Source organism: Eufriesea mexicana, unplaced genomic scaffold (assembly GCF_001483705.2).
Source record: "Eufriesea mexicana isolate 0111107269 unplaced genomic scaffold, ASM148370v2 scaffold25266, whole genome shotgun sequence".
Taxonomy (NCBI): domain Eukaryota; kingdom Metazoa; phylum Arthropoda; class Insecta; order Hymenoptera; family Apidae; genus Eufriesea; species Eufriesea mexicana.
The window spans coordinates 146,544-163,614 of NW_016932250.1; the positions used below are offsets into that span (position 1 = coordinate 146,544).

At 23.8% G+C, this 17,071-nt stretch overlaps 4 protein-coding genes across 7 annotated transcripts in view; 2 read left to right on the forward strand and 2 right to left on the reverse strand.

The window, feature by feature from the left end:
* LOC108554511 (CLK4-associating serine/arginine rich protein) overlaps window positions 1-1,179 on the forward strand; it is a 5,684-nt gene extending 4,505 nt beyond the window's left edge. For 2 of the 3 annotated variants that reach the window (XM_017909815.1, XM_017909817.1), the window contains exons 11-14: window positions 404-467; window positions 540-645; window positions 752-1,012; window positions 1,099-1,179. In XM_017909815.1, the coding sequence (XP_017765304.1) occupies window positions 404-467; window positions 540-645; window positions 752-1,012; window positions 1,099-1,117 (450 nt within the window). In that variant the 3' untranslated portion in view covers window positions 1,118-1,179. Of the gene's footprint in view, window positions 1-403; window positions 468-539; window positions 646-751; window positions 1,013-1,098 lie in introns of those variants that run through there. The other variant, XM_017909818.1, reaches the window with a different exon arrangement.
* A 1,003-nt stretch (window positions 1,180-2,182) lies between these two features.
* Window positions 2,183-6,633, forward strand: LOC108554512 (serine/arginine repetitive matrix protein 2). Of its 2 annotated transcripts, none has more exons than XM_017909820.1 (7): window positions 2,183-2,558; window positions 2,914-3,246; window positions 3,489-4,130; window positions 4,335-5,115; window positions 5,310-5,364; window positions 5,506-5,535; window positions 5,711-6,633. In XM_017909820.1, exons 2-7 carry the CDS (start codon window positions 2,930-2,932, stop codon window positions 6,631-6,633), a joined length of 2,748 nt encoding a protein of 915 aa, XP_017765309.1. In that variant the 5' UTR covers window positions 2,183-2,558; window positions 2,914-2,929. The 2 variants fall into 2 exon arrangements, with proteins under 2 accessions (XP_017765309.1, XP_017765308.1); XM_017909819.1 differs by having other exon boundaries at window positions 2,926-3,246.
* Window positions 6,634-9,995: 3,362 nt separating this feature from the next.
* Window positions 9,996-12,342, reverse strand: LOC108554506 (poly(A) RNA polymerase, mitochondrial). The gene is made up of 4 exons (XM_017909811.1): window positions 12,107-12,342; window positions 11,902-11,984; window positions 11,540-11,848; window positions 9,996-11,443 (listed from the first exon to the last, which is right to left on the reverse strand). The coding sequence occupies exons 1-4, from the start codon at window positions 12,340-12,342 to the stop codon at window positions 9,996-9,998; spliced, it is 2,076 nt and encodes a 691-aa protein (XP_017765300.1).
* A 1,383-nt stretch (window positions 12,343-13,725) lies between these two features.
* On the reverse strand, window positions 13,726-17,025 carry Tert (telomerase reverse transcriptase; the record flags this gene model as incomplete). The annotated part of the gene is made up of 11 exons (XM_017909812.1): window positions 16,970-17,025; window positions 16,701-16,891; window positions 16,434-16,568; window positions 15,979-16,352; window positions 15,566-15,888; window positions 15,269-15,462; window positions 14,946-15,196; window positions 14,652-14,845; window positions 14,337-14,561; window positions 13,927-14,177; window positions 13,726-13,850 (listed from the first exon to the last, which is right to left on the reverse strand). Coding segments are annotated over exons 1-11 (2,319 nt in total), but the record flags the coding sequence as incomplete, so codon positions are not given.
* Between the last annotated feature and the right edge of the window lie 46 nt (window positions 17,026-17,071).

The following is a 17,071-nucleotide window of genomic DNA, read 5'->3' on the forward strand; positions in this document are numbered from 1 at the left end:
TTAAATATTTTTTGTAATAACTATATGTAATTAAGTTCCTCAAAAGTAATTTTTATAAAATTTGTGCTATTAATATTATCAGAATGAAAACATCAAATTTTTTGTGGTTTGATGTATTTGTTTTGTAGAAGTAGTAATGCAAAAGAGTCCTTCAGTATAGGATATATTTGATATTAATTTTAATATGTAGTAGCATAAGTTTTCTGAAATTTTAATATAAATTTTATTAAATAATATATTTTAAAATTATACAAAAGATATAAACTTAAATTAGAAATATGTAACATATATAACACTTTTTAATATCATAAAATTTGTATTGAAATTTTAGAAATATTTTATGCTTTGCTACACAAAAAATTTTAGTGATTGGTAGCAGACTTTTAAGAGTTACATTTTTCAGTCACTGAAAATTACACCTCAGGAGCGGCTTAAGAAAAAAATGCAAGCTTTATTAAATAGGCAATGTAAATAAAATTTATTATAATTTTTAACGAACATTATATTAGTATAATATTACAATTATATTTATATTTTAGATAAAGCTGATAAAAAAGCTGAACAACTTAGAATTGAGAAGATGGAACAACAGAGGCAAGATAGAGAAGATGAAATTCGAGAGATGTCTCTGAAATTACGTAGAAAGTATGCAGTTATTTTTATTTTATATATTTTATATTTAATTTAATATTACTTTCACTACTATTACTTGTATTACTGTATTATTACTGTTTAATTATTTTTATTTTAGACAAAGAGAACGAAGACATCGTTATGAAGGTCATAGTTCTGATTCACATTCCTCTGTATCGCGAACGCCAAGTCCTGGTCGCAGTCCGCGAATTGTACGTCGAGATAGAAAAGACAGAGACATGAGAGATTTCGAAAACGATCGTGAACGAGAAAGAGATAGAGAACGAGATAGACGTGATGATCGAGAAAAGTTTAGAACTGAATCTCGTAGAAGATACAGAGATTCACCACTTCGCTCTTTAAGCCCAAGAAATAGCCGGTAAAATTACAAATGGTCATTATAATACAATAAATTGAAATTAAAAGGGTTCATTAATATTTTTCTTATGTCATCTACTCTTTCAGAGGCCTAGTCGATTATTGACAAGAACGCATGCGGTTAATCTTCCATTTGATGGACTTAAAATTTTATTAGATACTTCCTGCATTGCATTCCTTCCATAAAACGCTATAAATGCTCTAAGAAATGCGATAAAGAAAGATATAAAACATATGATCATCATTTACAATTATCCTTTATTATTAACTATTATTGTTTAATCTTACATCATAAGAAAATAAATACAGTTGTTTATTTATGTCTTATAATTATTATTCAACATTGAATTCTGTCTTACAATTATACGATTTGATTTGAAATAAGTAACAATTTAAATAAACTTATATTTCAATTGAATAGTACTTTTGTTTATTGATTTAATTTCTTAAACATTTTCAAAATATTTAGTAATTTTTTAAAACATTTATGTTATACATTTATTTTAGTCTATAAAATATTTAATTTATAAATAAATTAAATGTTGTACAGTTCCAAAAATATGTAAAATCAATATTTTTAATTTTATATTTATTTTCAGAGTAAAAAGTTATTTTTTATTTTTTATAAATTCGATAAATTTGTAATACTATGAATGTTAAAATGATAGATAATATGTTTTCTTTATTTTATTTAATTTTTATAATTGAATTCTTCTAATAAAATCTTCCATTAAAAATAGTTCTTTTTTCATGACTTCAATTGTAATAAAATAATAAAATTAAATATATATATATATATATATTTTTTCCCTTTTATCCTTATATATTATTATATATAAGTTATTCGATTTGTCTTCAGTGGTATAATAAAGTTTTAGTATTACTCTTAATAATATTTATATTATTTAAATTGTCTACATTTTCTCTTTTTTATTTAATATAATACAGATAAGGTACAACTTGAAAAGAAGTATTTAATTCCATTTTTATTACAAGGTTAATACAAATTTAATAAGACAATAAAATATGCTTAAATAAAGAATAAAAATTTATATAGAAATAATATATTATTTTAAACTATTCTTTATCGATGAATAGATTAAAGTTCATATAAGCATATCCTTATTTTACACCATACCTCAAATCTATTAGTAACTAATATGGCGGAATAGATAGATGTTGACTTTTCAAGATCCGAATTTCTCGGATTCAAATATTTCCACAAAATTAAGTTTAGGAAGGAATAAGTTAACCGTTACATATTTATGTCATTATCGGTACGCGTTGTAATTATCATTGAGGTCACGTGTTGTGTACTTAATTGTACTGAGTATTATTAATAATAAGTGCGTATATTACCTATTGAAGCAGTCTACTTGGCAAACAACTGTAACTTCGATTCTTAACGTAGATGTATCATAAGCGTCATTTACAAGATCAAGAACTATACAATTTTTTTAATTATTTTGATTTTAAATAAAGATAATACGACTTACGTAATGAGAGTGTTAATATCAATTTTATATATTCCATCGAAGGGTTAAGAGGTGCGTTTATTATTCAAAGTTCAATATATTAAAGAATGCTTATAATTGTATAACGTATTCAATTAAAAAAAATTAAATGTACTTAATGATGCAAATTTCGTAGTACTTTAATTCGTTTTAATATATCTATTATATGAATGTTTTATTAAAACGCATTTGTTATTACCACTTATTTATATTTTAAACTTCGAAGTTATGACAACAACACAACAATATTATTTGAAAAATTTTGAATCAACATAACTTTAAACTAAATTAAAACAGATTTTTAAAATATTAATTATAAACTTATTTTGTTATGAAAATATGAAATGTCAAATTTTACAGTGTTTTCTCAATTAATTGAACAAATTAGTTAATCTTTCAGAAACATGTGTGATTTAGCAAAGAAAATGAAAGATTCAAGTGTTAAGAACAATGTGCAAAATGAATCAACAGATGAGTTTTGTCAAAAACAAAGTGCCGATAAGAAAGAATCTATATTAAAAAGTACAAATGAAGATGTTCAACGAGCAATTGAAGGTTTAAAGGATATACCAGATGAGGAACTTCAAGAATTTCTTGACGATGAAGATTTTATGGAAGGGTTAGATGTTGTTGATGCTTGGGAAGGTGATGAAGAAAAAAGTCGTGAAGTTGAATATAAAACTACTCATAATAAGGATCAAGAACAAAAGCGTCTTTCTAGGTAGCATTAATAATATAGAATTTATATTGTTATAGCTATTTATTATATCACAGATATAAATGTGTTATATAATATTACATAATAATTACAAATTATTATAAAATATTATGATAATAAAATTTCATAGAGTCAATTTATAGCTTAGTTATATAGTTAATTTACTTTACATTAAAAAAAATTAAGTTCTTTTCTTTGAATAATTAGTAACAAACAGAAAGAAATGATTACAAGCCTACTTATAGGGAGAGATATCGGCGTGACTACAAAGGATCTTACAACCGTGAAAGGCCAAAGAGAGAAGAAAAGAAACATGAAGAAATCCGTCGAGATCCTTCCAAAAGCACAAAAGATATAGAGAGGGATAAGATACGTACAAAAAGAGATAATGAAAGTAAACTTTTGGCTGAAAAGGAAAAAGCTATTAAACATTTGCTAGACTCTGATAATGTTGTACCTCCAGGTACAGAAACTGAAGCCATTCAGAGCATCACAGAGAGACAAAATATAGATCAAGTACAGATGCATATCCGCAGAAGCCGAGAACGTCGTAGAAGTTTAGAACGTCAAAGAGGAAGCTCATTACGGCGTAGAACTCCAGATAGAATTAGATTAAATTCTCCTCGGCGAAAATCTCCGTTGATGTTAAGTCCAGAACGTTGCAGAAGTCCTTTCAAGATGAGTAATGAAAGGCATAGAAGTCCACTAAGATTTAGTCCTGACAAAAGAAGAAGTCCAAGATTTAATTGTACTCGTAGAAGTCCTTTTGGATTCAGTCCAGAACGACGAAGAAGTCCAATTAGACGACTTAGTTGGGAACGAAGAACAAGCACAGATAGAAGATGGAGCGCTGAGCGACACAGGAGACGTATAAATGTACATGAACGGTGAGAAGACAATATTTTTAAGCATATGTAACTGTTATATTATATTATAGAAATAAAAAATGTTTCCTATATAAATCTTTTTTGTAGAACAAGTTCATATAAAATCTAAATTTGATGTAAAGTTTTAAGCTTTCATTAAATTATAGTAAAAACTTATTAATGTTTTAACTTAATAAAATATAATTTAAACTTTAAATTGTCAAGCCGAAGAAGTCGATCTCGTGATCGACAACGAAGTCGCAGTATGGAACGACTTAGAAGAAAGGCCAGCCGTTCACCAATTAGTAGACGTTATAGTCCTCGCCGTCGAAGTCGAACTCGAAGCAGGTCGTTGGAACGTCGAAGGAAACGATCCCCCTTTATTAATGAACTTACAAGACAACTAAGAAGTGAAGCTATAATGACATCACATATGAATACTGGATATACGCATTCTTCGCCTATGGATGGCATATCACCTCTACTAAATAATGTATATCAGCAAGAAACAGAACCTAGACCATCAATATCGATGCCATCTTACATTCATCAAAGTGGATTAGCACCACCAATGCCATCAAATATAACTGGTGGTGCACCATTTATGAATTTTGAAAATTCATCTCAAACATTGAATTTTGATTCTGTACCATTACATTCATTACCTCAAACTGAATATGTATCTGGTCCAGTAATGTATAATCAACCAAATACGAGTTCAATTCAGCCAACACATCGACCAGCACTTCTTCCAGCACCAATTTCTTCACCACAACCTGAATCTGCTGCATCTACTGTGGAACATGTACAAGCATATAATTCATCACATGGTATTTCTTCCACTCGTCAATCTCCAGTTCAGAATTTTGAATTTTCAAATAAATCTAAGGATACAGTCTCTCAAAACTACAGGGACTGTAGATTTACAGATTCTTATAATGGATACCATGCTTCACAAGAAGAACGATTGAAGACTCCTGAACCACCAGTCATCTCAGATACAAAAGTAATTTTGTTATATATTATGACAAAAAGTTATTTTTTCATATAGCCATATATTTTATTCTGTATTATCAAAACAAGAAATATTACTTTGAAATTAATGAGTAATATTTTTATGTACCTTTTCACATAGTGTGCAGTTAAATTTTTAAGTCTCATATAAAACATTAATATTTGTCTTATGAATTAATTTTACAGCAATTTGAAAAAACGAGTTTATCCAGCTTGTTGGAAGCATCTGTTTCCGCTAAAGGTGCGAATATATTTATATCTTTAATTACTCTTCAAATATATATATATATATATATATACACACAATACTTCAATATCTTTTTTATGTTATTGTAATAAACAAAATTCATAATTCATATTTCATGTCTTATACATTTTTTAGATTCAACTAGTCTGCCAGTCTTGTATCCAGGTAAGAATATTTGAATAATTGTTAATTTAATGTTTTCCACTATTTCCAGTTAAATGAAACAATATTATTAAACAAATTTTTAATATTTTTTTACAAAGTTCATTCAAGCACAGCACCATAGGAGCAAGACGCTAATGCATTAATTCTACGTAATTTTGTTTCTGTTTCAAAATAGGATTCAAACCTGAAATATTACGTCACTGTGAACATGCTCTACGCGAACTTCCTATGGAAGATCTTCGTTTAAAAATGAAAGGGCGATTTTTCTATGACCCAAAGAAGGAAAATATACAAAGTGAACAAAATGTGTATTCATCAAATTCCATACTTTTGCAAAAAAGTAAAAGCAAAATATATTGGGAAGAAGAAGGTCAACAACTTACTTCCATGAAGCAAAATATACAAATGCATCAAAAAATTTGTCAAACTGATGAAGTGGAGACAAATACAAAATTTGTTCAAGCAAGTGTTACTATGGTAGATTTTGAAGTACAAGTATATCCTCAAGATTTACAATATGCTGTTAAAGAAGAAAAAAGACCTATCATGGACCGTTTAGATTGGAATGTGCGTGAAACATTTGATTATACACCTAAATTTCGAGAGGCTGATGACTTAAGATGGAGTTTAAGTAATTCTTCTCAAAAAAGAACTTGGAATAGGACAATATCACCACCTAGAAGGATTGATGACCGTGAACATCGTACAGATTCTGTATCTTCCTTAGATCATGGTTCAAGAAATATGAAATTAGATTCTCCAGTAAGAAACAGGGATAATTTCTCCAGTCATAAAGGATCTTTACGTGACCATTATGTTCGCGAAAGATACTCACCTAATTATAGGCATTCTTTAGAAGAACGTGATGAATTTCATGAAAATAGAAGTGATCATAGTCGTGGTGAAAGTCCAATGATGCTAGAAGATTCTGCAGAAGAAATAGAATTGGAACACACATTCCAAAGAGGAGCAGATTGGCATGGAAGAGGAAAATTATCAAGAGGTAGATCAAGTCCACTTATAAAACATGTGTACAGAGGAAAGCATTCAGGTGGAAGATCATATCGGGGCCGAGGAAATTTTCGTGGAAAATTCTAAAATTATTTGTGTAAAGCACAAATTTAAAATGTAGAATCATGTAATCAAATATATCAATATATCAAGAAAGTTGTAATCTATTCTTGCAAAAATTTGAAGAAAAAAACATGAATTTATTGTTTTATTTAAAAATCAAATTTTTGCATCATATATTAGAATTATTAAAAAAATTATTAAAACGCATTTTAAATACAAATTGAATTTGAATATTATATAATAAACAGTCAAACGTGTATACATGCAAATATTCTTTGCACAAGTACAATAACATTATATTTGAGATGTAAATTATAAAATCATTTGTATGTAACGTTTGTTAAATAAACGTTTCATGGGACAATACAAACAGTGCAAAGAAAACCACTGTTTATAATATCATTGAATTATAAATCAATCAAATGTTAATGTGTGATGTTTATGAATTTCACATATTACATTGTTCATATTTAATTTTGTTCTATTTATTATTACCTATTTTCACAAATATAGCTAAATTATTTAATAATAATCAGTTTTCAAGACTGAGATATCAATGCTTTACTATTTGAATTCTTTTGTTAATAAATTAGAAAAATGATATTTATAAAGGTTTATTACATAGAAAATAAATTTTTAAGAGCATAAAGTGAAATATCACTCTCTAGTAAAAATTACAAAATTTAATCATAACATACATTTAATTTAAATAATTATATAATGAAGTAATTAAATTACTTATAAAATATCAGGTTTAATTATAACATGATGTAATATAATTGTGTACTAAATCAAAAATTAAGTATTTAAAAGTTGTTCCGTATTTTTATTTATCATTTATCATCTTTGTGCGCGCGCGCGTGTGTAACAAGTTTACAATTTCAAACATAATATAGAATTAGTGGTTCTATCATTTAAAAACTATCATCAACTTAAAAATTATTTTATATGTACTCACAGATATGGAAAAAATTAAATACTAAAAAATAATAACGTTATCATTTTCCTTTCAATTATTGTTCTGTTAAGTAAAGACAGTGAAAGATGTTGAGAAAAAGAAATAGTTTTAGGTTAAAATACACATCCTCAACTAACGTTTCAACCTGACACAGTATAATATTCATCTATTAATAATAATCTATTGCATAAAATAAAATTTATAATTTTCAAGAGGAAAGAATAAAGTAATAAGTTTATTTTTATTTCTGCCATTATTCATACTTCAATTAAAACAATAGAGTGTACATTGTACAAACTTTTTGTCTTCAATTTAAATTTAAAACATAAATATTACTATAAATCATAAGTGAAATTATTTTGCCACAAGCATATGTTTATTTATTAATGATGTTTATAAAATATTTATAAAATGTTCAAATGTAAAGTAAATCGTAAAGATTAATAAAAACTTAACCTTCATTTTTTTTAAAATGTATTTCTTGTATGTGATATTACTAATATGGTACTGTAATATATTTATAAGACATAAATTTACATTAATTTTTGTATTCTATGACATTTTTTATAGTAAAAAATATTATTTAATAATAAATATACTAATATTATGTCAACATATGTATTCTTTTAGTTTATTTCATAGTATTTTTTAATTTATTTTATTAATATATTAAAAATATATTAGATTATAAATACTACATTTACTTTATATATGAATTTTTTGTTATTTCCTAATCCAAAATAATGTTGAAAATGAATTTATAAAACAAAAATTTAATGAGAAATAAAAATAACAAAATTAATTATAACAAACATGTTCTACTATAGTAACTTAAAATTATATAAATAAAATAAATAATAATAATTAATATTTACAAATAAAAATTTATTTATTTTTTCAAAGATAACTTTTTTTATAATAAATGTAATTATTTGAATAAATATGTAAACAATTATTGTTTTAATACTATTTATATATGTATAGTTATTTTTAAATACCAATATTTATTTTCAAATACTTATGATTAAAGAAAACAATCTGATATCATAATATAAATATTGTATTTTTTAAAATTATTTAAATCTGTAGTATTAAATACTACATACATAGTTTAATACATAGTATTAAATTAATAATATTTAAATTTAATATTCATATAGTCAATTACATATTATAAACATTGTTATAAAGCTTGGAGTAAAAGAACAAAGTTCTTAAAAATTTTTATTTTTCTTACAATTATTTTGTTCATCATGTAATGTATTAATTCTATAATGTAGCCTATAATATAAGTTTAATGAATAAAGTAATATTTTAATATATAGTATTTTTTTAAGAGAGAAAAGAATATAAATAGATTATTCAAATAACACTAAAAAGTATTTTTAAAATAAAGTTCATAAATTATCTTGGTATCTAAACAGTAATACAAATTTAATTTATTCTTTTTAATGATGATGAATGTATATTCTGCAAAATGGTAGATGAGAAATAGAATAGAAACGATAAAAAAAAAATAAAAAATGGAATGAATTGGAGTTAAAAGAAGCAAAAGAGTAAAAATCAAAGAAGCGGTTAGTCAAGAAAATATAAATGTAGTAGGTAGAGAATAAAATATGAAAAAAGAGGAAAGAGAATTATGAATTTATTTTTCTTTATTTAAATTATTAATAATACAAAATTAAAAGGTTTTTATTTATATGAAAAAAAAATTTAGTATAATTATAAGAACATTACATTATTTATTTGGTTAATGTAGTAGGACATTGAGGTATTGGAATATACATTTTTACTTTGCTTACAAGAAGATATATAAAATATTTATATATCTTTTATTATCATTAATGAATACTTCATCAGAATTTAGAAACTTATCTTTTCGTTTATGATGGTATATTTCCCTATCTTTCAATTTTCAATAAAATCTTTTTTATTTCATGATAGTTTTACATATTAAATTAGAAATATCTTAACTACTATTTCGTAAACATCGAGATACTGAGACACGTCATATCAATATAAGTAATACTTATCAATACAATGCAAACATTGTAATCTTATTTACCATTTTTATACTTTCAAATCTATATTATTCATTTTCTTATTATCCTGTTACAAGTTATTTTATTATGTATTTAATAATTTAATAGTTATCAAATGATTTTGTACAATATAAGAGTTAGATTCAATTATAAAAAGAAGATTTAGAAGAAATATTTGAAAAGGTTTATTTAAATTTAGATTTTTTATTTACTAATTATATTAAAATTAATATTTATAAAAAAAAGAACCTACAATAGATCAATATATCTTTACACAACGATTATTTTCTGTGATACAGATGAAGGTGTAATTTCTACTTCTCAAAATTACACATTTTTGGTCCAGAATAGGGTATTTAATATATGCACACAATATACAGATAATATTAATATTTGCCAAATTGTTGAATGTGCATGAATGTCTGTTGTATTATTACAGGTAACTTACATTTAGCAAAACATATAAATTGAAAAAAAACATTATTATCACCATTCTTATTATATAGAGTTAAACTAACTTTTAAAGGATGTATTTTTTTAAATACACATATAAATTCTAAATTTATTCTGTTTACTTCTTCTTTTTTATTACGATTTTCTATTATTTGTTCTGATATAAGAATTTCTTTTTGCAACATACTTAAACTAGGATTTAAATTGGACTGTGTTTTTCTTTTATGCCATACACAATGAAATCCAATACAATGAAGTATAATTTTGTGTTGTCTTTCTATATGTATATTTGATAGTATTTCGACTTTTTGCTTCTCTGCCCCAATTTCAGCTGTAAGTATTTTAACTTGTATCATAAAAACTTTCTCAAAAATATCTTTTACTAAGTTAAAAACAGTAGTATACCAGTCATTTTCCAAAAATTTAATTTCTTTCATAGGGTCAGCACATACTTCCATACTACTTGATTTATTGACACATTGTAATTGATTTGCAGAAATTGTAATATTACCTTCCTTTTTGTTTTTTATATTTATGGTGAACAAAGTGTTTAGTAGATCTTTATAATTATCTTTACTAGCTGCTGCACAAATTTCTGCACTGATTGCACAGTATCCCACAAAAGATTTTAATGTAGAAACTGATGTGACCATTGTAACATTATGGTTTAACTCTATAGGATCTTGAACACACATTGGCTTACTGATATTTAATTTAAGTTCTTCATTTTCTTTTACTGTTGCTTTATATATATTCATACAAGGTGGTAAATTTTCTATTTCATTAAATTCTGATTTAGTGTGACTTATTCCATCTATTGGACATATTACTTGTGATTTAAATTCGAAAGTAGCATAAAAAAAGAAGAAACCATAAAGAAGTTGTGGAATACTATTTTCATTTGTAGTTGGTAATAATACTGAATATTCATCAAAGTTAACTTGCCACCCATTTGTAATTTGTGGTTGACATGTACTTCGAAGTGTTGACAAAGAAGGGATAATATTAATAAATGGCTGTTGTAAATAAAAAATAATTAACAACATTAAAGCATAATTACATATTTTCTGTCCATGTGAAATTTGTAATTGTCTTGCCCAATATTTGATAAGCATCATTAATGGTTTTAGTCTCTTGTCAAAAGACGCATAATATTTCATTAAATGACTTTTATATAGGCCCAAACTATTCTTGAATGAAATATCACAAGAAATATTTCTTTTACTATAATTAAATTTTATAATAGGAGTCTTAGCTTTTGGAATTGATATTACGTTAGAAAAAACGTGATTCATTCGACGCATAAGATTTTTCACTCTGTTAAAAGTTATATTCATCCTCTGTGCTTTTGCTGTACTTCTAATATTATTTATTGGTGTACCTTAAATATAAACAACATGTAATATTACCATAGAGGAATATAAATTCATATTCTAGAAAGTAATAGCAAAATTTAATAAGAAATATAAAGTCTTACCACTGTCCATATATATATCTAAATCACATTCTTTAAAACCTAATCCTGTTTGAGTTGACCCAAATCTATATATTCTACAATTTGGAAATATCACTTTAAATATTTTATCTAATTCTATACAAGTAGATTCATATCTTGTTTCTATTTCAACATCAGTAAGTTGTACAGTATTTAAAAACATTATTAACTGTTCATCAAATGTACATTTTTCTTCAAATATATGTTTTATATTTTGATAATCTATAGAACTTGTATTTACTAATTTCATATTTACTAACTCTATAATAAAATATTTATAATTAAAAAATACTGCATATACTTTCCATGTAAATAAAACAAAATGCTATCTTTATAATACTTACTATTAGGAACTTTTCTTTTTTCTACATTCAGTTCCACATCATTTATCGAAACTTGTTTATTCAATAAAATTTCTGCAGCAGTCCTGTAATATTAAATAATCATAATTATAATTTTGTGTAATAATTATAATTAATCTATATTGGTACAAAGTACCGTAAAAAGAAATATGATTTAATAATAATATCAATGTTAAATATAATTTACCTTTCATAAAACTCAACTAAAAGGTGGTTGCTATAAAATCGATGCCATTTGATTGTACCATATTGATTAAGAAACTTAAGAAGTTTACAACCACTAATAAATTTTGGTAATGGTTTAATAACAATTGAGTTTACCAAATTTTGTTCAAATTTTAAATGTTTCTTGCCTGTAAGGTGACTTTTGAAGGCAGATTCATTTTCAAAATTCTTTAAACATATATCACAATGTTTTGACATTATTGATGATGTGCTTAAGTCATATAAGGTATTTTTAATAAAGAAATGTTTAATTAAAAAATTAATAATTTAGACAAACATAGTTATTATATTTCAAAATATTTTTTACTTTAATAAACTGATATTAACTTTTCTTAAAAAAATACTGACTATTATACAATTTTTTATTACAAGGTAAATAAAATTCTTTTTATTTTATACAGAAAGTTCACTTTTTATTTCATATTTTTTCACTTTCACTTTTATAAATTTTAATGTCGCTGATCATTTTTTCGTTTTATTCGTTACCTGAGTTAAATATTCTTGTTCTTTAATATTTACTTTTTTCAAAAATATTTGTTATTATATTTTTAAGCTGTTTGTACATGTATATTTAATATAATATACTATTCATTATTTATATTCCTCTGTAAATATATTTTTCTCCTAAATCAGATATTGTGTGTTTGAATCTGTAAATAATGCAAACAATGAAATAATTCAAATTTCATAAATTATCGGATATTAGTCTGAACTCATTTATAAAAACAATTGCATAAACTTATAACAATTATAAAAATTAAATATAGAATACATTAGATGTGATGATGTATAAATGCAGAATTAACATCTACACTGGCAAGTATACAACATTCCAACCTAACTTAAAGTTTGTTTTCGTTGCTTGTAATTTCTATGCTTTTACGTCTTTGTTGCCGAATGTTAGCGGAAATGACGTTTATGTGTAGTTGTTTTTATAAATATAGTACATCAAAGCACTTTTAACTTTTTAATAATTTATAGAATTGTATTTGTAATTTTATTATAAAAGTGTATAAATTTATACTAGCTGAAACGCACGTAAAATAAAAATAGAATTTAAATTAATATTTAACCCTAGTAATAATTTTACGAATAGGGAAAGTAAGACAATAAAATATTATTCTAAATATATTCATTTGTTCGTTTTATCATTATATATATTTTATTAATTATAAAATTTTATTTTATTATTTTATGTTCTAATATTTGTAAGATTTAATTTTGATAAAAGATTTTAGATATACTACTTCTAAATATAATTATTTAAAGATAATTAATGTAAAATGGTAATTTAATAATAGCAAAGATCATATAACATTTTCATTGAACATTATTATCAATTAAAGAAGATAATTGACTAACTAATGAATATACATAACTATGAAAAAAAACTAATATGAAAGTAAATATATTTGAATGAAAATACATAACAATTACTATAAATTTAAATGCACATATACTTTTATGAAAATAGAAATATAATATATAAATATATAAGAAATATATATAAATATATTAGTATATTAATAGTACAACTTATAAGGTTATTATACATTTATGTTTTCATTTATTTAATGCAAAGGAAGTAATAAAATATTCTTGTAAAACTTTGTCTTGCAACAAAACAGTTTTATAAGATCTCCATAACATATGCAGAATTCTCTTATTCCATATGAGTTTACTTGATTTTTTCTTTATTTTATGAGCTAAAATGAACATTGATATTAGAGTTATTTTAATATTATTATATAATAATCAATAATTTATTGTAATGTATCTTACTTAACAGAAACATTCTTATAATGTATCTTGTAATCCTTTCATTGCTATTTTTAATAACTTTTAGTATATTTTGAATACTTCCTGGGATGTAATGAAATAACTCTTTTATCAAAATGCAAGCACGTTTTGCTTGTAATAAACATATTCTTTTTAATATTATTAATATGGTTTTTTCAGAATTAATTGCTTTATCTAAAATAAATTTTGATAATTTCAAAGATGCTATATTATATAATCGGCGTTCTAAAACTCTGGAAGAAAGTAGCAATTAAAATTTACATGAAATAAGAAAAAAAGAGAAAAGGACAATGTATATATATATATGTGCGTGTATATATATATAAAATATATATTTTTTATATTCGTGCATATATACATATTTGTCAGTGCATACATATACAGTTGCTTACTTTAGGGGGTTTCCATTATTTATCCCAAAAAATGACACTAAATAATACAAATCTGTACTTGGATGTACAGGTATTATTTCTAAAGAAGTACAATTAATCTTATAACCAATGTAAGTTATACTGTTCACAGCTTTGTTTCCATCACAAACTACATTAGTTTGAGTTTTTGATTGTTTAAAGTAACAATTATATTGTGGAATTCCTTTTTTTGTTAATTGTAAAAATCTATCTCATAAAAATTATAATAGAGTAATTAACAAAATAGAATATGTTTATAAATTTCTTAATGAACTAATTAATGGTTTTATATCTTACTGTTTTGCCAAAATTTCATTTTCAGTTACATATAAAATATCATCCATGTATTTTATAATTTCACCAGCTTTTAAATATGTTGCCATTTCTTCATGTAATATAAAATTATAATATATATCTGATAAAATAGGTGATAACATTGACCCTTGAACAATTCCTTTTCCTATGATATAAGACTTTACATTTATTTTTACCTATAAATAAAAATATGATGCATTGCAAAATCAGATATTAATTCTATATATAGTATTTATAACATTTTAAAAATATATATTTAAAAATTTTTTTTTATACTTTCTGATAAAAAATGTATTTTGAAATTTTCTCTAGTAACCAGCTTTTCTTTATCCATTGACACTGATTATAATTTGTATGTGTATATAATGCATCAGATGCCAAAGGTAATTGCAAATTTGGATCAGAGAAATATTGTTTGTAACATATAATTTCACTTCTGAATTTTTCACTTTTAATTACATAGTATTTGAGTATTAAAAATTCAGGTAGGTCCTTACAAAGTGATTGTATAATGTTATATAATTTTTCTAAATACAAAATAAAAAATGTAATATTTACTTGCAAATATATCTATTAGTTAAAATTGAAAATAATTATACCTTGTATTATAGAACCAAAAGCATTCATTACATCACAACATATAAAATATAATTTTGTTGGTTTTGTATCATATTTATGCTGGACAATTGATTCCCACTTTGTTGGGAAGTTAGTGATTCCATATTTTGTATTATGTAATTGTTTCAAAAATTTCAATATTGTATACTCATGAATTTTATTATTATCATTATCTCTAATATGCAAAACATTAAAATGAAATATAAACATATAAAATAAATATACAAAATACATGAAAAATTTTAAGTAATTAATTTTTTAAAATATGAAATACTTACTCTGGTTTAAATATAGGTCGCACATCAGAATATTTAGGAAATAATTTGTATGTGCCTATTGGTGGATTCCACTCATTACATTTAACATCAGGTTGCAAGATATTCGAATGCTTTGCTTTCTTAATAAATTTTTGTTTAACAGACCTCCAAGTTGAACGCATAATATATAATCTTTTATTATTATTTCTAGAAGCTGTTATATGAAAACAAGTACGTAATATTCTAAAAATAAATCCAACAAAAAACCATCTTGCAAATTTGGCCATAATAAACCATTTTATCCTTATGCTTTTAATATTTTGTAACCATGTAATGCTAAAAATCTAAAATATTTTTATTTTTAATGTATAAATCTATGTTTACAGTATATTACTTAGCATAACTGGTTTTATTAAAAAAATATAATTACATACATCTAAGTTATTAATAAAAGGCTTCAAATTAAAGGCTTTAAAACTTGGTGCATCTAGCAGACAGAAAATAGTTGTCTTTATCTTTTTTAAATTTTTAAATTTTCCAAACATCTTTAGAGGAACTACTTTAGAAAGTATAAGATCAAAAAATAAACATAACTGTTTTTTATTAACTGCATATTTGCATTCTGATTTTTTATCATTTTCTTTTTTATCATTTGTTTTTTCATTGTTTTCTTTTAAATCATTTTCTTTTTTATTGATTAAATGCCTTAAAACACTAAAGTAATGGAATTTTTGATGTTTCTTCTTAAATTGGTCTAATAATGGAGAAATCATTGGAACAGAGTCTTCATAATTATTGATAATAAAATCTTCCATAGTTTCATTTATAATAAAATTATATATTTCATTTCCTGTTTTGTCTGAGTCAAGAATAGTTTTCATTGAACTACCAGGACTCGATAAACTTGAAGATGTATTAAATAAATAAATATTTAATTCTGACTTGATAAAAGACAAATTATCATATCTAACTTCTTCATGAAACTTCTTTTTTTTTGTTTTGATCTTATGTCCATCATTTAATCCTAAAATAATAATTGAATCATTTGAATTTATATAAGTTAAAATATATTTACTAATATAAACCATATAAAAGTGTTAAAACTTATTTTATATATTATAAATATGTAAAAAAGAATAATTTGAAAACATCATACTTGATACATCATGTTTATCATCTAAACTATTTTTAGACGAGGTACATTTCTGCATTATTTTTAATTGGTTATTTATTTTAATTTTAAAATATTCAAGAGCACATATACATTCTATTAAAGTATCAATATTAGGTACCATAAAAGCACCGCATTTATCTCTTTTAAGTAATATTTTACGACGTAAACAAAACCTAATTAAAAAAAGAAAATTGAATGTATTAAAATGTAAATAAATAATTAAAATAATAATAAATTAAAAAGATACGAACTTCTGAAAATCTATTCCAAAAACTTCTTTAACATTTAAAGCAGTAAGATCATCCATTGTTTATGTTTTATGATGATACTTTCAATATATTCAGTATATTCAA

What these genes read in the sequence shown, in the direction of transcription:
- LOC108554512 (XM_017909820.1), top strand. Translation starts at nt 2,930, where the DNA reads ATGTGTGATTTAGCAAAGAAAATGAAAGATTCAAGTGTTAAGAACAAT. An exon ending in CAGTCATCTCAGATACAAAA is followed by an intron (nt 5,116 to 5,309) that starts GTAATTTTGTTA and finishes TTAATTTTACAG; the next exon opens with CAATTTGAAAAAACGAGTTT. An exon ending in AGCATCTGTTTCCGCTAAAG is followed by an intron (nt 5,365 to 5,505) that starts GTGCGAATATAT and finishes TACATTTTTTAG; the next exon opens with ATTCAACTAGTCTGCCAGTC.
- LOC108554506 (XM_017909811.1), bottom strand. Translation starts at nt 12,342, where the DNA reads ATGTCAAAACATTGTGATATATGTTTAAAGAATTTTGAAAATGAATCT. An exon ending in TTAGTTGAGTTTTATGAAAG is followed by an intron (nt 11,985 to 12,106) that starts GTAAATTATATT and finishes TTAATATTACAG; the next exon opens with GACTGCTGCAGAAATTTTAT. An exon ending in AGATATATATATGGACAGTG is followed by an intron (nt 11,444 to 11,539) that starts GTAAGACTTTAT and finishes TTTATATTTAAG; the next exon opens with GTACACCAATAAATAATATT.